Source organism: Amblyomma americanum, chromosome 8 (genome assembly GCF_052857255.1).
Source record: "Amblyomma americanum isolate KBUSLIRL-KWMA chromosome 8, ASM5285725v1, whole genome shotgun sequence".
Taxonomy (NCBI): Eukaryota; Metazoa; Arthropoda; class Arachnida; order Ixodida; family Ixodidae; genus Amblyomma; species Amblyomma americanum.
The window spans coordinates 60,941,680-60,969,676 of NC_135504.1; the positions used below are offsets into that span (position 1 = coordinate 60,941,680).

General features: G+C 45.9%; 1 protein-coding gene across 1 annotated transcript in view; it reads left to right on the forward strand.

Annotated features, from left to right (window-relative positions):
- LOC144102418 (sodium-coupled monocarboxylate transporter 2-like) overlaps positions 1-27,997 on the forward strand; it is a 639,582-nt gene that overhangs the window by 591,649 nt on the left and 19,936 nt on the right. The window contains exons 7-10 of the mRNA XM_077635698.1: positions 16,684-16,813; positions 20,824-20,912; positions 23,269-23,378; positions 25,459-25,526. Coding sequence (XP_077491824.1) covers positions 16,684-16,813; positions 20,824-20,912; positions 23,269-23,378; positions 25,459-25,526 — 397 coding nt within the window. The remainder of the gene's footprint in view (positions 1-16,683; positions 16,814-20,823; positions 20,913-23,268; positions 23,379-25,458; positions 25,527-27,997) is intronic.

Consider the following 27,997-nt stretch of genomic DNA (forward strand, 5'->3'; position numbering starts at 1 on the left):
CATTGTACTAGATATAGCAAGCTTTTAGCGCTTCACAAAAAACAAGCAGGAGTCAAACCCAGCTAATCTGCGGAAATAATTTCTCTGCATTCTACCCAATGCCCTGAAAATATCGTTCAAAGAGAATAACAGCACGCTTGCCTAGACCAGTACCGATAAAGCAAAAGGGGGTCGCAAAAAAGGAGCCAGAACCGACAAATAGTGTAGACGCTGCCAACACAGACCGGCAATACTCACATTTCGGAGATATCTGCATCAGCCACTTAATCGCAGATACACAAATTTCTGTGTCATCCCCTCCCTGCTACTAACAGAGCGCTGCTGCTTGCTTAGATCTACTCACCCGACAACTCGCTCGTAGAGCTGGCCTGCCGTGCGGATGCCCGGGTGTAGCCTCCAGCGTGAAGCCATCACAACGTCTGCGACGAGGCCCGGCTAACAAGCACTGCATGCGAAAAGACAGTCAGAGTTGAAAGAGCACCCGCACCGCAACTACAGTACTTCAATCACATTGAATCCTAAGTTCGCGCACGTTCACGTCCTGCCAAAGAAAGAGTGCACATTTAATTGCTTGTTTAAGTGTAAATATAAGGTGCCCTTGGATCAGTATCTGCAAAGATGTTGCGGCCGCAGTTATGACACCAACCCCCCGGCAGTAGGTTAACTACGTACCAGGCTAGAGTTTCATTACCAAAAACAGAACTATATCGACATAGTTCCCAACCTAGCAGGGTGAGGAGTCGCTGAACTCCGGATTACGGGTCTTCTCAGCAGACCTAACGGTTTTCACCCTTTGCAGTAGGCACTGGTGATTGTGATGTATGGGCCTACTGAACTTCGCACGAACTACAACAAAAACGCTGCCTTCGAAGCCACTACTCCGCCTCAAACTTCTAGACCAGCCCTTCTTTCCCACTGTCTTCAACACTAACTGCATGGAGGGAGCGGAAATTCGAGAGGTGAGGATGAGTGAAAAAAATATTATAAAATAACTGACGAGCGATAAAAAAGGCTTTAGGGCAAAGAAAAAAGGAAAGGGAAAGCAACAAAAGAGGAGGGCTTACAACAACTCTCTTAACTAAAACAACACCATCATATAAAAGTGAGGTAGATAAACGGGAAATTATTCCGGAGTCAGAAAACCACTATTTCTATTGGTAAACCACGATCAAAATCTTGTGGTTTTTGCCGGTTTGCGATGTTGCTGGTTTGTGTCAAGTGAAGTAAATAAATAACACAAATATTCGGGACTGGGATTTTACCCCGTGGTGGCGCGAAAAGGTCCGCTTCGCTCGCCAATAATGGAGTCACCGACTCTCGAACATAAGGGAGCTGCTGTGCCACACAGCTAAAATCCGCACAATACTATGCCAACTCTGATTGTGTCTGTGGAAAAAATATTGAATAAACCATTCTCAAGAAACTCTCCGCATTCATAAAATAATTCATCTTTATAAGGAGTGGTTAACATTCGGCGACGCTTACATAAAAATCATTTCCCTCCTGACGTTAGTGAGACGTTTTTTGAAAAGCAGTGCATGCCTTACGTCTCGTCAAGCGACAAAAGCGCTCCTGCCTCACCTGCTCCATCGATGATGACGTACGACCAGAAAACTCACTCGGTGGATGACGACTGTCCATCGCGCGCTGGCCTCATCAGCGACTTGCTCACGCGGGTTATTCTGGCCGATTCCAGCCTGGCCCGGCTGTCTGCACACCGAAAGTTTGTCGTGGCGTGTCCTATATTACAGTGCTCAGCCAATCGGTCCTCTTGCATATAGACACACAGGAACTCTAATGTTTTGGAGACAAAACAACTACGCGTGGTGGTGTCCATGATCACACGACGTCGCAAACGTAAATTTAAACTTAAAAGACTGAATTGCACTTGCTATCTGCTTCTTCCCGCACATTGATGCAGGTATCAGTGTGGAAAGTTTGCACTCTGGATATAACGCAGTTTTTTTGCTCATTAGCGCTTATACAAAACGTAAAGACGAATTTCGTCATTAGTTTCACAGCAATGTCTTTGTTTGTAAACCTTAGTCTGATAAAAGCTATTCGTTGCAACACCAAACACGGTGATACCTCCTTGATTTGTAATTTTAAGCGAAATGAGGAACTGTTAAACTTTTTTCTTGATGCCTCTCACTGAGGAGGCTGGCTCGAAATTGCCGCCCACAACCTGAGTGCGCGAGGGACTCTAAGAACGACTTTACAACTTTTTATTGGAGAAATCGCTTCTTTCGCTCCGTTTAGCTAGGTTCGACAGGAAACGGGAATGCCATCTGCCCGTTTATATGATCGCCTTTAGTATGACGACTCCACTCACGGGCTATATATCTGAGAAGCAAACATTTTTAACGCATTTATGCCTGGTTAGTAAGGAAACTCAATGAACTAACAACAGATCGCCGTAAAATTGAAGAAAAGGCCATTTGGGTCCACGAGTTTCTCTCGCGTCAGACATTTGGTTAGCGATATTTTGAGTGAAGAACACCATAAGAGTTCAGTTTCGAGAGCTTCATGCTTTCAAACTGTAACGTGACCCTTGGAAGCGAATTACCTTCGGTTGTATTTCATGATTGGCAGTGAAACATGCGGTCTGGAGCTCCTGCTACATCCTGGGCCGACTGAGTACAAATATCGTCTAGCGATGCTTAGGGTGTGGAAAAACGCAGGAACAGAAACGCCACCACGCCATGAGCCGATATCACGGGTTTGATTGACCACTTGGTGCTCCATACAATACAATATTAAAACAAATACCTTTAGGAGAGAGCACTCTGAGTTTTAAAGATTGGTTGAACTTCCCTGTGACGGCCGTTCAGTATGCAGAGAAGAATATTACTACCTCTGTGTTTGTTAAAGTTTTGTTTGTTTTATTCATAACTTGTTAACCTTTACTGCCAATGTTCCAAATTTGGAACATATGAAAGACGATGATTTACTTTCCTTCAAAATGCATCCTTGTTAGAAATTTCTTTAACACTGCATAGTTAGTTTGAAAAACTTCGCAAATATCATATATATTACGAACTTACTTAAATTATGTGAATTATTACATGCAAACGGATGTGTATCGGGCGTTGTCACATACGAAAACTTATGGTCCTTTCGCTTAAAAGGTTGAAATGAAGAAAACAGAACAAATGTAATGAGAACTCCTCAGTGATTTCCTGAAACACTGTGAAATAAACTGAAGGATCTGCGTCTTTCACTGGCAGTGAGTCTTACAGAAATTATCCATTTCTGAAACATTGGCCTTTGCTAGTAGCATTTCGAAAAGGCAATATTCGTATCTCGGGGTCTCTTGCGTTTCGCCGGTAGGCGCAAGCGTTGTCCCAATTTGTAAGTTTGGTATAGGGGGGCCTAACGTCACAACGCGACTCAGGCTACGAGAGACGCCGTAGTGGAGGGCTCCGGCCATTTCGACCACATAGGGTCTTTAGCATGCACTTACATCCTACAGTACACGGGCCTCCAGAAATTAGCCTCTATTGAAATTCGACCCCTCGGTCTAACGAATATGTGAGCACAGATCTGCGGAGCTTTTCGGGCAGTGTGTTTGCGGGCTGCGTCTCATGCTTATACTATGTACGCTGGAACTGAAGCACGTCTTCGGGCTCTCAACACCCAGCGACGTGCTGCGTCTGAGGGGCGTTTCGCAACGTTTCCCAGGTCTCGCGTCCAATGACGTCAAAGATTGCACTATATGCGAGGGGCAGACAGCTAAAGGGCGAGGTCACGCACCCTCGGACAAATACTCGGACAAATCGCTCTGTTACGCACGGTGAAACGGACCCGGGTAGCGGAAAACCACGTAGAAGCGCTGCCAAGTGCCTCGCCGAAACGCGTGGGACTCAATTTGCAGTTGTAGTTCGACGGCACATCGTTCTCGACAAACCCGGTGCCACAAACGCCAGCATAGCTTCCGCGCCGAACGAACGGGCAGCAAGAAGCAAGCTTCGTGGTGAACGCGCTTTGGATGTGTGCTGCGTTGTTCGCTGCTCACCGCGTGATCCCTGCGTGTCCGCACGGCTCTACTGCGCCCGAACGAGACATACGTCAGAAGATTCGCGTCCTTTCCATAAAATCAATTCTCATTTCATTTTCATTTTCTTACAGCGCGGTTCGGATATCCACAGAGATATGTGAGACAGTCCTCACTTCCTTTCATTATAAGCGATTTTCATTTCATTTTCATTCCCATGCGGCGCGGTCCGCGTTGTCGACCGAAATATGTGACAGGGGTCGGTTCCTTTCCTCGCGCTGCCGTCGCGCGCTAGCTGTTGTGGCAGTGGCGTACATTGCGAGGAAGAGGAGGAGGGATTTTTATCGCTCACGGGGAGGAGGAGCGCTTTTTCGCTTACGGCCGACGCCAACGACACCGGAGACAACTGCTTTCACTAGAAATAGGAATTTAATACCCAAAAATATGTCCCACCCTACTCGATTCAAACTGCTACCGCCGGCAAGCGGCAGAACTCCGTGATAAATTAAAACTTCCAAGCCACGTTTCACTGATCACCCAAAATAACCAAATAACCGATATTATGCAGTTCACATGTGAAAGCAGCCAGTCGCAGGAAGAACTCGAAAATAAAACTTGGTTTTTGGGGACAGGAAATGGCGCAGTATCTGTCACATATCCACGGACAACTGAACCGTGCCGTAAGGTAAGGAATAAAGGAAAGAGTGAAGAAAGAAACGACGAAAGAGGTGCCGTAGTGGAGGTCTCCTGAATAATTTCGGCCACCTGGGGATCTTTAACGTGCACAGCACACGGGCGCCTTACTGTTTCGCCGCCGTCGAAACGCAGCCTCGTTTTTCTGTTTAAAGAGCGTTTTCTCATAAGAACGCTGTACTCTTTCGACGCAGGAAAAATCGGTTATTCTCTTGTGTCCCTACAGACGAGGTCACAGTGTCTATCACGGCCGCCCGCCTACATGCCTGTAAAAAAGCCGCGGTCGAGAGCACCAAACAAGCCACCAGCTGTATACATACTACGCTACATACGTGTCGCAATCTGTTCTGCTCAAGCGGCTTCATGCAACGTTCTAGATTCCCATTCGCTACGCTCAGAGTGGTATAGCGAACCGCTAGGTGGCTCACCGGTGGTCATGTACTTTCGTATCCCCGGTTAAAACAGGAGGCATAGTCTTCGCAACGCGACACTCTGAACACGTCTGTAAATCGCTACTAGTTATTAGGCAATCCCAATTCAGTAACTTATTAAGGCAATTAAAATATTCATAATTGCTCCTAACTTGAAATAACCTGTGACGACAGGTGCTTTGTAGGGTAAGCTGTAAGCAATTTGTATGCTACTTTTTCTTTCTTATTCTTTATTGCTGTGACAATGTTGGATTGCTGTGAAAATGAGAATTACATGAAAAGTCAAATTTATTGGCGAGAAAAAAATATAAAACAGATTATTCTAATTCGTGATATCACGACCGAAAACCACCGTGTGGTCCTAGTTTATTAGTGAATGGGAATGGCCACGAAGGTTTGTTACAAAGCTTTGCAAGAACCAGCAATAAGGGCGACACTGTTGCACTATGCACAGCCCTACATGCAACTCACATTCACTCAACTCCGAATGGATATCATTGAGTGAAGCTAATATACCAATTTCTGAGGGATGTCTTATGAATGATAGAGGCGAATGGGTAATAACCACAGTTTTCTGACAAAAAAATAGGACTGTGCATGTAATCTTTGGCGAATACTATCTAAGAGCTGAGGCGGCAAAGTACTAGTTGAAACACCCTTACAGTTAAAACAGCGGAAAAAGTTCTAGAAATCAGTGCTGGAAATATATTTGATATATTGTTCTATAGTTATGCCTCTAAAATTATAACGTTTTGAAGTCTATATTAAAACAATGTTTGCTTAGAAAGCAAAGCATCGTTTTGTACACCACACGACGTTATCTGTTAATATTTACCGCTAATGTAACATTGCAATGGAACATGTATCAGTACTGCAACATACATGACATTTGTATAACACTATTCTAATGTTCGGTGCAACCTGGGCTCCTTCGAAGTTACAAAAACACAAAAGCATGCTCTGTGTTCACTCACTCTCTCCGCGACATGTATTTTCGATATATCGCATTTATACAATAAAGAGGAGGGTGAGAACGCAAATAGCGCCACGCGGAAATGATTTACTGGGCGTCAGACCTACACACACAATTGCAGACAATCGTGGTACGCAAGCTAAAGAAATCACTAATGCTCCGTGGGAAGGACCGGAAGAAGAAAAGTGCTGGACGTCAGAAAGAACTCACCTGTTCAGCGTAGTGTGACAAAAACTACAGGACTCGGTGCCACCGGGAATCCTGCACGCGTTGTAGGTATTCTAGACGACGCCATGGCTATCGACCACGGGAACAACGCTGTAATGTTGATGCCTGCATCGTAAAGGAGAGTTTCATATGGCTCAGCCCATCACGGCGCGTCCACAAATGTGCGTTGACATGTACAGTGTCGCGACTGTTATCAACGCTTGTCAAGCTATCCACTTTTCGATTGGAGTCTCCGGCCTGGTCGCATCGTTCACTGGACGTGGCGAAGTTGGGCGTGCGCGTGCGCCACGGACCTCAGTTAGGGGCACAGCACGGCGCTTAATTCCAATTTAAAGCGTCACGCGGTGTAATCCTGCGGCTGCCATCCAGTGGTTATAATTAGTGGCTATATATTATGAAAAATAAAATTAAATTTAACAATGGAAAGAAGAGATGTCGGTAGCCGCGGCATCTGCCATGGAAACCCTGAGGACCTGAGCTGCTGGCTAGCGGGAATAAAAGGACAGGAAGATTACAGGGAGAGGGAAGGCAAGGGGGAAGCGATAGTAAAAAAGGATAGGGGTGGGGCGGCATTATTGAGCGTGTAGAAACGCAGGATTTGGAAATGATAAACCTTCCAATCGGAGGAGTGCAAATAAGGTGCTCTCCGGTTGTCTACGGAATGATGCGCGCCGGAATGGGCACCGTGTTACGTAACACGGGCTGCACCCCAGGGGCATTTAAACTTCCTTCGACGTCCTGTGGACGGTAGGGATGCCTGCAAGGCATCTGCACGGCGTCCAAGGAAGGTACACTGGCCATTAAGCATTTCCGTAAGCCGCTTATCAGGGCCTCCAAGAAGCAGCTGAGGCCGGCGGCAACCTACTTTACCAGGCTAAATGGAAAAGAGAGAAAAATTAGGACGAAGGGAAGGGCAGGAAGAAGAGAAGGAAAAAGATGATACACGTGCGGAATAACGTCGCAAAGCTGCACTTCCTGTATGAGAGGCGTCATACTGGACAGCTCCGAAATTATTTCGAGCAATATTTAGGCCCGAATTCGCGTTAAAAAACGCTTCTGCCATGGAAGATATTCGGATCATTGAACTCAGGGTTAGCAGCCGAGTGCTAGAGGCAAAAATCCACAGTGGTGCTACAAGACTCGCGTATGAAAAGCGATCGCTTATGGGACAAATGAAACGAAGACCCCAAAACCATCCACTATCATATGAGTTGTGATACAGCGACAAGCATATATGGTCCATCAATTACGCTAGCCTTTTGGTCTTTTTACTGCTGTAGAAACAGGTGACTGGTTAAAAAAATAGAGGTGTGAAATCTTACTAGCAGCACAAATTATTCTCAAAATATTCAGCAACAAACTCACCAAGAAACCATGAGCAGGAGAAAGAGATAGGAGTATAAAGCATAATAAAAAAATACATTATTACGAAAATTAACATTCACGGGACACAGCAGACGTTTCCGTATAGATAATATATAGAAAATTCACTGAAAATCAAGTCGGAAAATGAAGTCGATGTTAGGTCTAAAACGTTGTTTTTCTGCTATTAGCCATGTGAATGTGAAAATTAACGCACGAGATTTTTTTAGTGCAAACCGCAGGCGTCACCTGGCGTTGATGCTTGAAAGAATTTGGCTTTACGATTTATGCTTTAAGGGGGTTGAACGTCCCAAAGTGACTCAGGCTATGAAAAACTCCGTAGTAATGGGCTCCGGAAGTTTCCACCACATGGGTTTTTTTAACGATCTGGGAACTGGGAATTGGGTCTTGGGTGCAAATGATTTACTACTGTCCGCCATGGAGAGGCATGTATCCGCAAAATAAATGATGGGACATTAAGTTATTCCCAAAAGAGAGGTGCGAGTTAGACATTGTGCTTCCTTACTTCGTCATTACTTATAATAAACGGCACATCTCCAAACAAAAATTTAAAGCTAACCCAATGTTTCGAAGTCGACTCGACTCCTTCATCAGGGGTGACCGAGGGCAGTACCTAGCGTCTTTAAGTATGGAGGTGAGGAGGGGGTCAAAGTAACGAAAGCTGCGATGCGAAAGGCGTGGGGGAGGAGGAGGAAGTGGGGTTAAGGCTGTTAGTCACGTTGTAGCACTGTCGGGAGGCTGTCAATGGCGACTTTTTTTCGCTGAGTTGAAGAGCGAAGTATCTGGGCAAACACTGGGAGCAGGTTTTCTTTTGTGCGGTTTTTCCGGGGTGGTTCGGATGTGCCAGGATTCCAGAAGGAGCTTTTAGTGGTAATTTTTTTTTGGTTCCAAGGATGCGGGTTTCTTCGAAGTTGATTCTATGGTCTGAGTCCTTGGAATGTGCGGCTACAGGACTGCGGTTGTTTAACGGGCGCTGACATCGTACACGGACCTCTAGAATTTCGCCCTAATTCAAATGTGTCAGCCGTGGCCGGAATTGAAGCCGTCTTTCAGGTCAGCAGCAGAGCACCATAAATACTGAGCCACTGCGAGACGGGCAGTTACTCAAACAGGAAAACACAAAAGGTTAGGAAGTGTTAACACATCTTGCTGAAGCCACTCTCGATCGGTTCTTTTTTGTCATCGTGTTGGCGATTCCAATCTCGCGCTTTCCATGACGGTGATAGTTGGGGGGATAGTTATGGTGATGGTTATGGTTATGGTGATATTTATGGTTATAGAGATGTCTAAGTTGATGGTGATGGTGGTTATCACCGGTTTTCATGAATTTCGATGCCTTCCCTTAGGTGCAACAGAAGCGCGTCCTCATTTCGTCAAATTATCGACATGGCCCTTTTCGGATACCTTACGCCAACAACGAATGCCTTGTTTCTAAAGTAAAGGATAGAGTACGCAAACGCTCATAGTTTTATGAAGATTCAGGTATTTACCTATTGATATTTGCTCTAGTCCAGCTTGACTGCGTATCCTCGTCATCCTGGACATGTTCACCGTAATGGGCCACAAAGAACGCGCGTAGGGATCAGGATGGCACAGGAAAAATGCAGCATTCGTCGGTTGTTTCCATGACAACGAAGGAACTGCGTCCCTTCGGAACACCTGCGGGTGCGTCGGAAAATGGGAAGCTTAGAGCATACGGAGAAATTTCTTCTACTTGTAAAAAGGAAAGAGTATACCGCTTAAAAAGGCAGGAATTTCTCACGAATGCCACAAACAACATTGAGGTTCTGGCTGGTCAGCCACTCTACCTTTGTACAGGGGGCAGGTACCAGACACCTACTCACAAGATGTCCGCATATAGCACATGTCCATGTTGGCCTGTGCCAAATGGTTCGAATCACTAATTCAGAAGTGATGGCTGTATTGTTCGGTTCGGTAGCCCACTGAGATATGTGAAACAGGGACCGTAATTTCTTTACCTCAATTGGAAATTGGTTTTGGGGAAAAGGAAATGGCGGAGTATCTGCCTCACATATCGGCGGACACCAGAACCTCCCCGTAAGGTAAAAGATATAGGAGGGAATAAGAGAAGAGACGAAGAAAGAGGTACCGCAGTGGAGGGCTCCCGAATAGTTTCGACAACCTGAACATCGACATTGCACAGCACACGGACGCCTGAGTTTCACCGGCATCTAAACACGGCCGCCGCGGTTGGGTTCGAACACGGGAGCTCCAGATCAGTTGCCTAGCGCTCTAAACAACTAAACTCTTCAAGGACGGTAAAATAGTACACACGTTGGCGTCGCCAATTTCCCAACGTGTCGGTGAGCGCATTTCTTGGTTCATCCCCATGGATGCGAATTTCTTCTTCCAAAAAAGTAAAGAAAGGCTTAGTGTGAGGCGACTCGATCAGCCAATCATGCCACCGCAACACCGCGATGTCTGCCGTCAAAAAGGGCCTTGCAGGGACGAGAGTCCGAAAAGCGAATTTAGAGTCCTCTTATACTGCCAAAACATCCTTAATTATGCATTTCAAAGCAACAGCTTCATTACGCTGGGTAAAGCCGCTCTTCGCGTGTCGTTAAATTTGGCCTTCCCAGAACCAGAGATCACGATTGTGCGGGGTTCAAGTGTCCACCGAGATGTCGAAATCTGAGAGCTACTGCACCCTTTCGGCAAAAATGTTCCCGGGTTCGAAGCCAACAGCGCGGCCGCGTTTCGATTCTAGCGAAACGCGAAGGCGCCTGTGCGATGTCGGTGCACGTTAAAGATGCCCAGGTGGTCAAATTTATTCCTGAGCCCTCCACTACGGCACCTCTTTCTTCCTTTCTTCTCTTAGTCCCGCCTTTATCTCTTGCTTTACGGCTCGGTTCAGGTCTCCGCCGAGATTCGACATATACTACGCCCTTTCCCCGAAAACCAGTTTTTAATTTTTTTTATCAATTTTCTTCAAAAAACATGCTTTTGCGGAATTGCGGTGTCCAGCGAGATGTCGAGATTTGAGAGCTACTGCGCTCTTTCCTTCTGTCAAAAACTTTTCCCTACATCAAAACACATGCTTTTACATTCCTCCACGTAACCAGATTAGGTGCCCTCAGTTGCGTTTCGCCTCCATCGAAACACTATCGAGACGCTATTGCGGCAGGAGGGCAGTGCGCGCACTCGTGACCGAACTTTGGTGAGCCTCTGTGCATTCCTCGAACACACGAGCTTGACGTCCCGTCTGTTTTCCGTCAGGTAGTTACACGCAGTGACCAAACGCTCCGCGAGTTCTGCCTTGAACGATTAATAACTGGACGCCCCACTCCAGTTTTAGCCAACGCAGTGCTGTGCACGTGTGTTTTAATTCGTCTAAAATGAACTAATCCCGCGCACAACTGGACACATTTGTTATTGTGTAAGTAATTTGCATATATTACTTCTTCCCCTTTCCTCTGTTCCTGTCCTCTCACCCCTTTCATCTAATCTCTCCATCATGCCTGCTATCCTTTATTTCCGCTGCCCCAGCTCAGGTGCTTCAGTATCGATGGCAGATGCCGGGGCGAGCAAAAATCTTTTCCTTCCTTTTTACTATTATTTTAATAACAAAAACCACTACCACCACCTCCATCGAAACAAGGCCGCCGCGGACAGTTTCGAACGCCGGTACTCTGGATCAGCACACGAGCGCCTTATCCAGCTAGTGACCTTGGCGGGTACCTATGCAGCGTGCGGAACGCTCTCAACGTTACAGACGCCAAGCCGCTGCCACATGCCACTGTGGTAGGGTGGGTGCGCTGCCTATTGTGTACGGAACGCACTCAATGTTACAGGCGCCAAGCCGCGTCTGCTTGCCCAATACACCCCAGCTTTCGCCCTCTAACCAGGTTTAGCAGTAGTTGAACCACAGAGAATTTTTGTAAATTTTTTTCAAGACACGGGTGTAAATTGTTTTCAGTCCTAGGCCTAGACACGGATGCTGTTCCATGAGGCTGCAATGGCTTTAAGGTGGACAGCAGTGTTCGAATTTCAGTCGCCGGCGCCTTCAGCACATGGAACCAAAAAAGCCGTTGCGTTATGTGATAGTCGCGGACCCTCGAAAGAATAACTCGCGCCGACGCGCGCGTGACAGAGGAAGTCGAACACGCAATGACTGGCTTCCCGTCTCGTAATGTGACTAGAAGTCTTTGAACGCACAAAGCGTGTCGAAGAAGCTATAGCTGCGACGCGCGTCGAGTGCCGGATCTATATTCAATGCATAGCGAACGCTTTGAACGCCGTGGAAAACGAGAAAATGCGGCAGAGTTTCCAATGATGGCCTGAACGCCTGTTACCGGGCTATCTATTCTGCCAGAGACCTCCTGGGACATATTCTGAAAAGTCACGAATCTACCTACCCGGGCTCGTTGTCCCAGAACATTGGATGTATTCGCGTTGTAAGAAGGGCACTGTAGTCCTCACCTTGTACGATGACGTGTACATCCAGGGCCGGGGCAGATGTCTCGGAAAGCTGCTGCAGGTAGATATCGCTGCACGTAATTATCAAAAGTTATCCAGATTGTTGCCGGCCTTTCGAGGAGTCCCCTCCTGTTCATTCTGAAGAAGGCTGGTACGGGGCACTAGCCTGCGACATGGTCCGAACACAGTGGCATCTTCCTGGACGGATGTCGTAGGGCAGACTGCTTCGGTGGAATGCCACGACAGCAGATCAAAAAGTGTTGTTGTTGTTGTTGTTGTTGACCTCACACAATGGCACATACCCACAAGGGGGATTGGCCATAACCAGGCGGTGGCTATTTAAATGACCAGTTGCATGTGGCAAGCATGGGATGACCTACCAAAATTTGGATCGCACAGTTTTCGTAGCCGAGGAGGTTGCAGGAGGTTAGGGGGGCATACAAACTAAAATTTAGGCAAAGAAGGGGTAGGGATTACTATAAGTGGTTGTAAAAACCGAAATACAGAAGCTGATAATGGGAGGGGCAGGACGAAAGATCATGAAGGTAGACGTTTTGATTCCAGTAGATAATTTTGAACGGCAGAGCAAACATTCCCATTGGTATGGCCAAGCATAGAAGCGCCAAGGGACAGAACAACCACAGAAGACAGGCGCAAACTGAGATTCTGTATTGGAACTTCTAATAGTCGCCTCCTAATCGATGAGTAACGACGGCAAAAAAGAAGAAAGTGCTCTATTGTTTCCGGCTCCGCACAATACGGACACAATGGGGAGATCGCCAGACCAGGCCTGTATAGGTAAAAATTTAGTTGCGGTACTCGGCAGCGAAGCCTCGTGAAGGAAACTTCAAGATTGCGCGATCGCCAGACTGAGCTTCTCCATGGGAACAGTGCTCACGGGCTCTCCAACTTCCTCTTCCTTGAGCTGTCCCGTGATCCCTTTCGCGCGCGCTTCCGTCTTGACGAAAAAAAATGTTTTTTTTTTCAAGCGATGTTTATTGCCTCATGGCATAAATGTTATATGAGAAATGAGGAGGATGCTTAAATAAATAAAAAAGGTGGGTTCAACTAAAGAAATAAAAAAATGATTTTTCAGGAAAGAAAATGACGCAGTAACTTTCTCACATATCTCGGTGGACACCCAACTGCGCCGTAAGGGGAGATATAGAGGAGAGAGTGAAAGAAGAAAGGAAGAAAGAGGTGCCGTAGTGCATCTCTCTGGAAAGTTCCGACCACCTGTCGAAAGCGCAGGGATATTCCCATAGGTGCAGAGCAGTGGGGAAAATTGTTCTAGATGAGAAAAGGAAATGAACAGGAACTACCTCAGTTGTTATGCACCACGAGCCTATCGTGAGGGAGGGGAAGGTGGGAGTGAAAGAAGAGAAAGACAAAGAAGTGCAATTGTGGTGGGCTCAAGAGGAATTTCGACCCTCCGGGAATCTGTGCTGACATCGTAAAGCGCAGAGGCGCATTTTGTGTTCCACAACCACGAATAAAATTGAAAATGAAAATTCGTTTTTGAGGACAGGGAATGGTGCGGTAACTGTCTCACATATCTCGCTAGACACCCGAACCACGCACTAAGGGAAGATGGAAGGAATAAAGGAGGGAGTACAAGGAGAAAGGAAGAAAGACGTGCCGTGACGAGATTCACACGAGGTTGCTTGCGAGAAGTTCTACCATTTCACGTGAACAGTCGGCCTGTAAAACAAATAGCACGATAATATAATAATAATTGGTTTTTGGGGAAAGGAAATGGCGCAGTATCTGTCTCATATATCGTTGGACACCTGAACCGCGCCGTAAGGGAAGGGATAAAGGAGGGAGTGAAAGAAGAAAGGAAGAATGAGGTGCCGTAGTGGAGGGCTCCGGAATAATTTCGACCACCTGGGGATCTTTAACGTGCACTGACATCGCACAGCACACGGGCGCCTTAGCGTTTTTCCTCCATAAAAACGCAGCCGCCGCGGTCGGGTTCGAACCCGGGAACTCCGGATCAGTAGTCGAGCGCCATAACCACTGAGCCACCGCGGCGGGGCATAGCACGATACAAAATCTGAGCACACGGTCCCGCAGAAATGAGTAATGATAATAATTGGTTTTTTGGGGAAAGGAAATGGCGCAGTATCTGCCTCATATATCATTGGACACCGGAACCGCGCCGTAAGGGAAGGGATATAGGAGGGAGTGAAAGAAGAAAGGAAGAATAGGTGCCGTAGTGGAGGGCTCCGGAATAATTTCGACCACCTGGGGATCTTTAACGTGCACTGACATCGCACAGCACACGGGCGCCTTAGCGTTTTTCCTCCATAAACACGCAGCCGCCGCGGTCGGGCTCGAACCCGGGAACTCCGGGAACTACTGATCCGGAGTTCCCGGGTTCGAACCCGACCGCGGTGGCTGCGTTTTTATGGAGGAAAAACGCTAAGGCGCCCGTGTGCTGTGCGATGTCAGTGCACGTTAAAGATCCCCAGGTGGTCGAAATTATTCCGGAGCCCTCCACTACGGCACCTAATTCTTCCTTTCTTCTTTCACTCCCTCTCTTATCCCTTCCCTTACGGCGCGGTTCAGGTGTCCAACGATATATGAGACAGATACTGCGCCATTTCCTTTCCCCAAAAAACCAATTATTATTATTTCTGTTACGTACAAAAAGTATGGTGGAGCTGCCACAAAAAAAACGTAAACCAATAAGCTCCTGCCTGTGCCACTAAGTATAACAGGCTTAGTACAGTCAGACCGGAATAAAACGAGGTCACACACATGCCGCGATTCCCTACTTCTGTGTGCGTGCTGTTTAATGCAGCTGAAAGTGCGCAGGTAAGAATTTTTGTGTTGTTAACAGGTGCTGTTTGCATTTGACTGCGGCCTGAATTTATACAGGGTGCCCGTCACTCCCACGAGAACTAAGGTGTCTGGTTACCGAACCTCTAATCGACAAATGCAGTTCTTCTAACGCTTAATATCCAAAGCTTGCATGAGCAATGCATCCGAGCCTATGAGCTGTCGCTTTCCTACGTGTAGAGGCCCAAGTATTATTGAAAGCTCCTACAAAGGTGAAGTTCTGTGCCACAAAAAAAGGCCTCAAAATGTAAACGGTAACTAGTGAAGGTCCTCTGAAAGGATCTCAACATATGCTAACCAACCTACAAAATCACTTAGTTTTCTAAGGGCACGTTATCGCATGTTATCCTGCTGCGGAAGTTTCTTCAATACCTTCTTAAATACCGAACTTTGCACCGAGTTGAGACTTGCTTTTGACAGCTTTCAAGATTTCCCGTCTCCTTTCTGTAATTCTGACCGACTGGAAGCGGTTCATTTTCGCCTGTGCTGACCACACACGCCAGCCAGAGACTGATTTTCACGCTCGTCTTTATTTTATTGTTTTTTATGAAGTGGGGCGCACGATTTTACTCTTGGAATTTTGTTGTCGCCCCCTTACGAATTTTGTGAAGCGCGTTGGAAGCTGCGCAGACAGATGCACCTAATCAGGAGGCAAAACCACAGAGCGCATCGCATCACAAGGAAGAACGAAAACTGGTCAGCAGCTCAGATGTTGCATGTTCGCCTGGCGTCGATTAGCAAAGCTCTCTTTCAACAAGAATAGCTCTAAACATGCAGTCTTGGTGACCTGGCACCTGCAGTAGCATGCATGCTTCCTCATTTCGTGAGAAAGAATAACGTCATGTTGTTTGGAAGCCGTGGTTTCAGGTTAGAACGGTTTTCGGAAATGTGAGCTTGTTTGGTTGTTTCTTTCGGCGCCTCTCCGTGAGCCCCGCAAAGCGCTAGTTATGCGTGGCGTACAAAATAAACTCGAAAATATTCTCAGATGTCGCACTTCCATGCGTCCTCCAAATGGACGCTGTGGCTTCTAGTAGGTACGGAAAAAGTGAAAACATATTTTTATTAGAATGCCACACCACCTGCTACGCTTGAACGCGAGGTGTGTGCTTTTTCAAGTATATTACGACATAAATATATTACACCTGTGCAGTAGTCTCACTAGGTTGCAGTGCATTTTGAATGAGCTCAATTCTAATTAATATCGGCAGGCGGCAGCATGGTAGAAACAAAATTCAACATAAGAGCTCACATGAAAAAAGAATGGGTAAGCTCGCTCGTCACAAATCAACGCAGATTGTAGCTCTCAAAAAACAAAAGACAACAATCAGATGCATCATTAAACTTGTGCAACTTTAAACTAATAGAAAACAATGAAGCACATGCAATTTTAGAAAGCATACACGGAACACTACGCTGACGGACGGCCTTTCTCTTTAAAATGACTTTACGTGGGGGATTCTTGAGCACACATAATTAAAAGTGCTTCTCAATGCATCAAAACCACTAATTATTATTGGCTTTGGGCTCAGGTATTCATGAAAAGACAACGTTGTCATCATACTTTATCCTACTACAAGCAACAAGCGCCGCAACACCTGCTTACTGTCAAGCGTGAATTCGTTTTTTGTTTTATACATTACAGAGTTCAGTAATGCAGTGCTTCATTCCAGAGAAGAAAAAACTTTTTTTTTGCTACGCAGAGCCGCAGTGATCAGTTCTGTGCTGCTAATGGTGATGTACGTTGTGAGCCTTTCGATGGGAGCAGCGCTGACAATCTGGTACCGTGGATGCGACCCAGGCATGCAGGGTGCTATTAGAAGCATTGACCAAGTGAGCCCTGCCTAAACTGTTACCGTGTGTTGTGCGATGACAGTTGCATATGACTTTTTTTTTTCGGCCAAGGCGGCCGATGTCGTGACATTAACAAAACCTCTGACGTTACGAAGTCATTGCGCCACCATCTTACGAGGCTTAACTTATAATAATAATAATTGGTTTTCGGGGAAGGAAATGGCGCAGTATCTGTCTCATATATCGTTGGACACCTGAACCGCGCCGTAAAGGAAGGGATAAAGGAGGGAGTGAAAAAAGAAAGGAAGAAAGAGGTGCGGTAGTGGAGGGCTCCGGAATCAGGCGTAACTTACACGAATCGCTTACACGCCTCGCATTTAGTGGCGTTAGTGCACTTCGCGACCATCTGAGAGACGGTATACACGAATGCGAGGCATACGAAAGGCGATTCACGTGGAGCAGCAGGCGCCGGAAGAGTGTGCGTTCAATGGGTGTGCGCTCAATGCATGGGGCCTCGATTTGCGAGGACTGTCACAGTTTTCACAGAGCTGTCAATTTCAGTTTTGGAAGTATGAGGAAAATATTTTATATTTAGTACCAGGCTTGTGCTTTATAAGATGCGGCGGCCACTTGGCGCCGAGAAACGTTCAGAAAAGTATGTCAGCACGTTTCTTCATGTGACCGTGCAGAAGAAAGCGGTCAAAAAGAAAGGTGCAGAGAACGAAACAACTTTGAGGGAAACGCAGTGGGAAAAGAATTAAAAATTCTTGCGCCCCCCCCCCCCCCCCCCCTTATTGGTGCGAAGGACAACATAGTAAGGCAACGTGAAGAAACTAGCCAGTTCAGCTACCTTCCTACACCGGGCCATTTCGATCAGCGTATGCGGTGGACAACGCATAACGAAGCCTCCCACAGGGAGTCGTTCTATTACTCTCTAAATATAAAATACTCAGAAAAGATCGCGCAGTACGTAGCCTGCGCAGAGCTCTCGGCGGTATGAAAACCGGCCGAGGAGAAAACAGCGAAACAATACTAAACACAGCGTAAAGTATCTCCGCCTGGTGTTCTCGAAATACCTGGGCATTCAGACAGGCAACAAGGAGGATGGACTTCATGGCAATGAATGCGAAAACAGCGCTTGTGCTGGGAGAAAATAGTGAAGACCGCGATGGCAAGCAACGAGGCGGCATCCAGAGGCGTGAGGTCCTTCATTTACGCGCTTATTCCTGAAGTGGAATGCTGCCAGGAAGCGTTTTCTAAATATATTTGTACAATGCTGCGGCTGAAACAGGAAGATACACGTGCGGAAATGCTTGGGAAGCTTAGTGATCCAAACAGGATTGCAAAGCTAGGGAGCCACAAATAGACACAAGTTGTGGTATGTGCCGTCTCTGGTAAAAGTTAGCAAGCAAAGCCGTTTTTTCTAAGGCGTGTAGACCAGCACTTCGTGCAGCCCTTCACTGAAATTCGAAATTTATGTAACTTAAGAACGCTAGTCCAAACATTATTAAATCTTTTGGTCTTTAGAGTTGCAGTACGGACACCAGTATACGGGAGATTAGCAAACTTCGTCTGCTGTACGGTACACTATTCACTGCAAATTCCGAGGCCATGCTCCTTAAAGAATCGTTAAAACCAATAAATAACCATGAAGTAAATAAAATGGGATGTTGCGTAGCCTGAGTGAGACCTCTGCAATTCTAAACACTTGTGGGACGCCATTCTGTCGAAGGACGAATCCCAACATAAAACGTAACAACTGTTTATTAGCGACGGCAGCGGACGAGCATACCCACGCTACGCTCGTCTGTGTAGCGGAAGGAAAACAGCCGCTCTTCCCAGCCGGGCAGCCTGTTTCTGTAGCCGCCATTGGTGACGCGTGCCTCGGGTGACGCAGTGGTGGCGCTGTGCTTTATCGGTAACGCAGTCCAGCGTGCGGCCGTGTTACGTTGGGCCGGATGATAACTAGGTGAAGGCTGCGCGGAAATGTGCGCCGAGTGTGTCGCCACACACTTGCATGCTATGCCCCCCCCCCCCCCCCCCCCCCATGGAGTCAAGAAAAGGTGCTTTCTTTGAGAACATCACCGAATTCTGCAGTGTGCTCGCGCTGCATACTCCTCGGGTTTTAGAATGTACTTATGACGGCTCCATACAACTTCGCAATTTTCAAAATCCGCTGTGGAAGTGTGACAGACTTACTCGCATCACTAAAGGAATGCAAATATTATACTACTTTTTTGAGAGAGAATCTTTCTGGCACCGTACATAATTAGTGTTCATATATATATCCACGTGCCTCCTAGGTTCGCCTGTTTCAGCTTAAACAGATCAAATAGGATTGCACGTAAACTTTAAACCAACGAGAGGAGGAGCATCTAGCTCAGCCTCAGCAATGCTTTTTAATTGGTTTGCTTGCATCTGTCAAAATCTCTGTATGACAGTGACATTTGCACAGGCACAAAAAGAGCTGTAAAGAGAACTCTTTAACAGTTTATTTTTGGCGAAGTGTAAATTACTGAAACAGTAGAAGAAAGAGTAGAAATCAAGGAGAAAAATGTGAAGAAAGCTTTAGACACGGGCCACAGCGAAGTGGGCATGCCAACACCACGAAGGCAGCATGAAAACAATCGTACATGAACACCTCTTCAATAGCACCAGTTTTCTAGTGCACCTATGCTGTCGTGAAGAACATGCATTTATGCACACGTTGCTGCTCAAACTAGGTTCCTAATATCACTGAAGTTCGGTTTGCAACGGCGTTCGCCAGTAATTTCACCGCGGCAAAACGGCACGAGAGCACATACGCAGTACCTCTATGTTGCTGTTGTGGCAGAAGGCAAGTTTGCTGTGGCCATCTTGCTTCCAAATCGGTCTGCGCTGTGGGCAAGAATGCGGTAGTGTGAAAACGCTGTGCTTCTTTACGAAGAAACACACCGTATTAGTGAGCCTCCTAATGCGCTGTCGGGTCGTACAGCAGTGTGGAGGCGTCACAGTAGGTAGTTTAAGAGTTCCCGCAATTGCTGTTGGGCGTTTCGTTGTCTGTCACGGAGGGTTCCGCCTCGGTGATCAAAGAGGGTCTAGAGTGCTCACTGTATCTATGGTAGTAGAGCACCGTATATGTCCAGGCGTCCTTCATTTTTTTTTATTTTTATGCTTTTCATATTTTTCTTCCTATTAATCCTGCTTTATTTTAACCAACGCCTTTCATAGTATAAAGTATCCTGCTCTTTCATGTTCGGAGCGTTATGCTTCTTGCAAATGATTTACGAGAATAATACTTTCAGCGGCTGTCGGCTACATTAGATTGAAGTGGCAATGCGGGTACTGAACGGGCTATGAACAAGTGTCCTTCCAGATGCTTAATTGAATAAAAAGGGTTGGTTTTCTCTTTTCGCTCGATTAAAATACATATTTGAATGCCCGCTTATCAGTTGAAACTGACTTGCAATACCGAGTCGCTGCAGTTCATTAATTGCCTATCAGATGAACAGTTTACCTATAAAGAGTCACTTTTATCCAAACGTTTCTTAATATGGGGCGCCATAGAAATGCGTCATGAAATACGCTGAACTCAGTCTAATTTCCTAAAAATAAATAATGCTCTGACATCAGGAGCTGCGGTCGAAATTAAACCGAGAAATGTGTTTACCATTCTTACCAAGCGTATCAATGTTCTCTTCTCGTTGAAGCTAGAAATCACTCAGACGGTTTTTGCTTTTAACCTTTAAAAAGCTCATTAAAATCGTTAATACTGATGTTTCCCGTTTTCTGATGCCAACCGAGAGCTTTAGTTATTACTTAATGCCTTCTTATGCTCCATTTCTTTCTCAAAATAAGGTCGTATCACAGTTTCAGTTGGAGAGTCGATGCGATTGCACAATAATTACGGTATGCGCAATAAGAACATGTAATGTTTAGGTTTATTTCCTCAAAATTCCGAGCTTTCACCCAAAACAAAAAAACTTCGCCTAAAATAACATCGATTATTTTGCTTTCCAATGAGTCAGTTCCCAGCAATTTCGTGGCATGATTCGACACTTACTTTTCAGATTGTGCCGTACTACCTCAGCACAGAGCTTATACGTATACCCGGATTGGTCAGCATGTTCATGGCAGGTGTCGTGTGCGCAGCAACGAGGTATGTCATTGATGATCAAAGAAAGTTTTGGAAACAAACTCCGAAGCTTGATCATGACAGAAGACCGGGGTATAACGTACGAACACACGAAAATACATGTACTGCAGCGAACGAAAATCTTGTGGAACACCCATGCACCTGTCGCACCACAGAGGATTGTAGGTTGTGACGTACTCGGGAAGTTTGCGTTGCACACTCTAGTTTCGGACAAATATTTGTTCTTTTCTGCTTGTTGCAAAATAAATTCTCGCCTTTTCTGCATGTTGCAGTGAAGTGCCTAATTTACTAAAAGTGTGTAACCTTAACACACTGGATTCATATTATCTCATGAGCTGCACATGATTCTTTCAATACATCGAGTTACAAGAGGCTGATCTCACTGCTGTAGTGAAGAGTAATTTTGCAGCTAGAATAGCAGGCATGGTTCACTTCAGGATCATTAAAACTTGCCACCGAAAGGTGGCAACTTGCCACCATAGAGCGCGCTACCTATCTTAGAGAAACATGGTCATTTGGCTCTGTTAAAAAGCATGAATCGGATAAACAATGCTTCCCTGTTTTTCTCAACTGCTTAGCGGTTTTCTCATAGTCAACGATTAGTTCATTTTTAGACATGAAAGCCTAATTGGCGGTTTTAAATGGGTCGTTTACAAATGTAGACCCATACGAAAACTCTGCAGTTGGTATTCAAGCATATTTCTTGCATAACTATGAAGGCTCCACTATCGAAGAAGTCGAAACTTCAGCGGTGACTATGTAGAATCAAGTTGGCCGTGTATAAAAACAGAAGAAAAATTATAATTGTTTCGAAACTAAACAATTGCGGTTATCAATGCCGTGAGATGGGACACTGCTGGCGAAGCAAACCATGTTTACCTTAACCTCATATTATAAATTAGGTTGGATTATTGAATTGCTAGACTGAAAGCAGTAATAAGAGAATGCAGTATGGCAATGACGAATTCTGAACAACCCGCCATACATGTAAAAAATTCGTTGTAGGCACTTGGATATCTCTTAACTGCGGGAAGGCGAAAGCCAGTGGACAGTGGGCAGTTTGCTCAGTCCAATTAGCAGGTTGGGATCCCGTGACAAGGTCAAGTGGCCTAGGTGACCTAGATGTAACGGAAGGACAAGGTCACGTGACCTAGGATGTAACGGACGGTCACCGCGAGTATGAGCCACTAAAGGCTTTCGTCATAATATATATTTGGAATAAGGCGCAGTTGAAATCTATATCATAAACAAAACCAGTGATGTGTGCAGATGTGAACGGGTGGGGAGAGAGGTTCTACTTTTGGTAAAACTCTACAATTCCTCGAGAACAGCTGACGCATTCTGTCGTATTTTTTTGCGCGGGTAATTCATAGTACGCACGGCACGATACCTAAAGCTTTTCGTAGGACTTGATGGTATTTTCATCATTCATAGTTCAAGGATACTGCCACTGTCACCCTTTCACAGTGGACAAGCGGCAGTGCTGCACCATTTGAAGCGATGTTCTTAAGCGGAGATGATGGTTCTAGCATCGTGGCCTTAACTTACATCCCCACAGAACTTCATCAAAACGCTCTTGAGATGCTTAGAGCTAAATCGTTTAGTATCCGCTTGTAATTACAGTGAACACCTTTCTTCCTTTATATTCGTTGTAACGCACCTGCGATAAGTGTACGTTAAGTGGAAAGGACAAACTTAACTATCCATGTTTACCTCCGCTTCATCCTTTTTATCCCTCTCCACTGAGCATGGGAACCAATCGGACATAGGCTTGATCATGCTCCCTGCCTTTCAGTACATTCCTCGCGCCAAGTGGTCCCTCTGGGCAATAACAAATCCGAAACGGAGGCGCACTCAATTTAAAGAGCAAAACTAATGAAATAGTGAAATGATTTAATGTTCACCTCTGTATCATTCAGTTTAAAGTATTAATTGAACGTGGTCCTTGCGACTACTTGCGTAAGCCTTGCGTAGTCCTTGTCAACTGAAAACAGTGTCTGTTTGCATAATGCATTACGGTCTGCAAACTGTAGTGCACTGAATCACCAAAACGTTTCCTTTTATCCACAGAGCAAATCAGAGAAGGGAACCTTACCACAGAGTCTGTACAGTAAACTCTACGTATTATCTTAATACCTGAGGATGCCCAATAAGTCAGCCAATAATCCGTATCGACCAATCTTCGCCTTTTGTTACGAGTAATGCCGGGTATTTCAGTTCACGCCCATCGCGCTTCCCTATATTCATGGTGAGGTGTTTCTCGCTGCAGAAGGCAGTAGGCCTTTCCGCATTAAGTTTGCATTCTTTAAAACGACGCCTTGACATCTGTACAACCTGTTTCCGGTTTCTTCTTTTCCAGCACAGTGTCGTCGACAATTAATTCCCAAGCCACGATTTTATATGTGGATGTCATCGCCCATGGGTACACTAAGGCTGATGAGCACGTATTATTAATTACGCGGTGCGCAGGTAACTTGCATGGTTTATCATTGAACTTATAGTTATGTGTCATTTTTTTCATTTTTTGGTCTTACACAAACATTATGGGTACATATAAAGTCGAAAAAGCACATTACACGTGTGCGTGGAGACGACGAGTGGCAAGAAAACTTCGGTTGAAGACATTCAGACTGCGCTTCATGACTCTCGATTATAGCAGGGCTGAGTGCTAATGTTTTGAACTCCGTGGTGTAATTATTTTGCATTAGGTTAGGGTAGGTTAGGTTAGGTTAGGTTGGGTTGGGTTGGGTTAGGTTAGGTTAGGTTAGGCTTACGAAATGTTCCTAAGCCATTCTCTCACATTCCTATTTAGGACTACGTTGCAAGCTGCATCAAGTATTCCCTATTTGCGCAAAGGTGGTCTGATTGCAAAATATATCTTGTAGGTATGTCGTCCGTACTCTATCAATGTAACGTCAGAAAAAAAAATAACCATTCGGCGTCTAGCTGTGAGTGGCACATGGCATCCACTGAGCAAGTTTAAATGCGCATACTTGGTGAAATTCTAAACTTATTCAATTGTTCCACCCACATAGGAACTATGCAACCATTGTTATTTTCCGCGAATTTCATGGGTAAACGTTTTTGCCTGAGCGAAAGTTTGGAAAAAGTTTTGAATATTGAAATATTTTAAGACATTGGTATGAAAATATTGAAGGTAATGGTCCATTCTTCTTATGCGTAGCGAAATCTTTCTTTTAAAGTTTTTCCATCACTCGCATCGAGCAGCTAAGACCGCTTAGAAAACAATGGAAAACGGTTTTGACGATAGCAAGAATGTTAATCGCAAAAACTGCAAGCCTAACGGCGAGAGATATGCAAATAGATGTATCGTTAACGTGAAATCTTACAATATATGAAAAAATTTCGTTCATAAACTCTTTCCCGTTGAAATATGCTTTTGTCCAAAAGTGTTCGGTATGGATTTCCACCACTCAACCTAGAAGCATGAATATTTATCTCGGACGGTGCTCAAATGTGTAATAATATTTGAAGAGACCCCCGATAATTGAAAAGAAACCATCAATAAAAACCCCCACTGCTGTCATGCTACAGCCTTAGTAAGTCTAAACTTCTCAAACCTCAAGATGTCTACGCTATTCCAGTGAAAACGCAGAGGCAGACACTGTCACGTAAATCGTGAGGTTCCGACGACGCAAACGCGAAAGGTTTGGTTTGGTTTATGGGGGTTTAACATCCCAAAGCGACTCAGGCTATGAGAGACGCCGTAGTGAAGGGCTCCGGAAATTTCGACCACCTGGGATTCTTTAACGTGCACTGACATCACACAGTACACGGGCCTCTAGAATTTCGCCTCCATCGAAATTCGACCGCCGCGGCCGGGATCGAACCCGCATCTTTCGGGCCAGCAGCCGAGCGCCAACAAACGCGAAAGGAACAACGCACATATGTATTCCAAGAAATGCTTTCGTACTGAGCAGCATCAGGGTATTCAGACCGGCTCTATACCCGCTTTCTTCTCTATAGCAGCGATAGCACAACGGGCGTGTCCGCTGTGTTAAGGCTGCCCCCACCAGCACTCGAACTTTACTGTACCTAAATCACAAATTTTTGTCAAAAATTGCCGTCGCAGAAAACGAAACTGACCCCAACTAGCTGCTGCCATTAAGAACATCAGTAGCTCCCGTGTGTCCTGGACAATACTCCCATAATGACACGAGAAAGCTTAAATTAATCTATTTCTCTAAAGCTTTTTTGCAGCCAAATCCCTCCTTGAAAAGAGGTTTCTACGGTTGTAACAAAACAAGCAATGGTCAATAAAGCCCTTCAAGAAGTTAAGACATGGAAACTGTTGGTCGATGTGGTTTACCGTTATCTTGCGGTAGCAACTGCTCACTTGTTCTGTTTCATTACAACGCATTTATCTTTAACAGGCAGTAAGCGCATGTAAAGCTGACCAAACGCTTGCAACATAGCAAATGTTTGTAGAAAAAGCCCGACTAAGGACTGCGATTTCTGAGGCATTTCGGATTTGCGCATGCATATTCTGTGCGTATGAATTATATTATAAATTGCGCTTCTTTTCCAGCCCTTTTTTTAGGGTTAACAATGACAATTTACAGTACACTCGTTGTGTACATGGGATCCGTAACTAGGGTAAGTAGTAAAGTCTCTCCTGTGTGTTTCAAGAATAAGTTAAATTGCTAAACAGGAAAGGATCTTACGAAACGTTCTACCACATTTGTAAAGATACAGGTGTACTCTGTAAAAGTAGTAATACTACATCTTCCAGACTCAAAAAATACTGTAACAGCCAAGACATGCAAGACGAAAAATTATACTTGTTATTAAATTATACTGTCTGGAAGCCAGGAGGAGAAAACTTCGGAGAGACGCTATAGCTTACTTAATGGCTCCCGAAATTTTCAGCGAAAGCGCTGACGCTCATAGCCCCAAGTGCAAAAAGAGCCGTGGTTAATTATCAACGTCATTTTACTGGAACATGCCTTGACGTTTTCACAGATCACGCACTTGTACCGTTGTGAGCAGTGTTTTACCTGGTGGCGCGTGGCCCTAATCTGGCGCACGCAAAAATTTTCTGTCCTTTTATAAAAATCCTCTCGCCCGCATCAGGGCGGCCGTGCTCTCAGGACTGGCCCACACTGGGGCCAGTTCTTAGTGCGGGGTCGACCGAGCAGCGCTGCGCTGTATTGGCGGCAGCAAGATCACTGCCAGGTATTCAGAAAGACAGGGCCGGCGTGGTATCACGATTGCATCGAGATAGTGTTATTCTGTGTTTCCCTTTTGCTGATTTGTTACTGGTTAACGCTCAACGACCGCTGTTGTGCGATGGCACTTGAGGCAGTGACGAGCCGCCAAAAAAAAACAAAAATAAAGTTCTAATGTAGTCGTTATTTCATGCCGGCTTTCTTTGCGACAAACGAGCTCAATATTTGAATATGGCAGGCTACATTCATTCGAGGATATCAGAAGTTCGATTAACAGATGTCTGCTTTGCAAGAACGAGGTACAGAAACCGAAGCAAGCACTGCAAACCAGATTACAGAACATTCTGTAGAGGGGCTGCAAAGTTTCCTCTTATAAATTCAGAAAAAGTGTTTGTACTGGAATGGCGGCCAGAGGAGATTCTACAGGGAATTTACTACAGTCGCGGCTGGTGAAGCTACGAAAGGCAACTCGCCGCGAACAAAAATGATGAGCAGTTCATGTTTTAAAAAAGCGCAAACAACTGACTTAGAAAACACAGAAAGAAACGGCGACACAGGCGCTGGGTGTTCCTTTCTGTGTTTTCCACGTCAGTTGTTAGCGTTTTTTTTTTCAAACATGAACTTCAACGAACTCGCCCAACTTTCGCTGTGACTTAAAAACGATGCAGCCCTTCTTCATCACCAGCGCCGATGAAGGAAGATCAATGTATGTGAAATCAAACTCAATAAAAATGGCCGTGATTTAGCTCTGTTTAAACCTGCAGTGACCCGATAGCTACAGCTGGCCGAGTAGAACACGCTCAGTCGAATTGCAAATTCGGTCTTTCGCTGCTGCGTTTCGCTGGGCGTTCCTTCTTCATCTTCGACCCTGGACGTGGATTCACTCTCTCCCCCTATCCACTCCTCCCCCACTCGGTTTCGCCGACGCGCGACGCCGCCGGCAACTGCCACGGTGGCCACGGCGCCGCCACTCTGAAGGCTCGAAATGCTAGCATAATGTAGGCACGCGCCGCGCACCCCAGCTGCGTGCTCTGACGTCATTCAGCAAATGCGCACAACTGACGAGGCGGGCGGCGTCTGCTCCGTCGTCGGCGCAGCGGCGAGGCGCGCGGCGCGCACACCAGCTGCGGGATATGACGTCACTCCGCGCATGCGCACAGCTGGCCGAGCGGTGGTGCCACGGCCCAGCAAGTAGCCATGCTGGCCTCGCCAAGTGGCTGGCGTAGTGTAGCTAGCGCTACAAAACCTCGCATTAATAAACCATGCTAGGTTGGAGATGTTCTCTAAAGTTAGGCAATCAAACCACTGAGCGCAAAGTAGTTTTTTAAACAGAACTATTGTGTTTAAAAGAGCCGAAAACCTCGCATTTGGATAAAAACATTAGCCAACGATTATATTTCTCGGTAATGCGATTTTTGGGAGCCGCTGCTGCGGCATTATAGCCGCAGGTGACCGCAGACAACACACAGCGTCAAATGGAGGAGGACATGGGTTTAGGCTTCGGCAGCGCGCACAGCGATCCGCCCCCGCTGGGCTCATAGCTGAGCCTCACCTTGGGGTATCCTCGCTGTAAACATCTGCAAATGGAACTGACGTTTTAGTCACGTGACAAAGACGTAAACTCAGACTAATGTCATTCGTTCGAAATTACATTCAAATCGCTGCCTCACAGCGGCTATGCAGTTGCTTGGAATTCGGTGTGTTCCTTAGGCTAGTTCAGTGCCTTATTCGCCGCCTCCCTTATTCTACAGATACCTCAAATTTTGAGGGATTGACCGCAACGGTGGCCTATTCGTTTAAGCATCTGCCTCGCATGCGGGAGATGCGGTGTTCGATCCCGTGTGCCGCCGTGTACCCGCCGGTGATACAATGGGTACAAGCTTTCCGCTATCTGGTGCT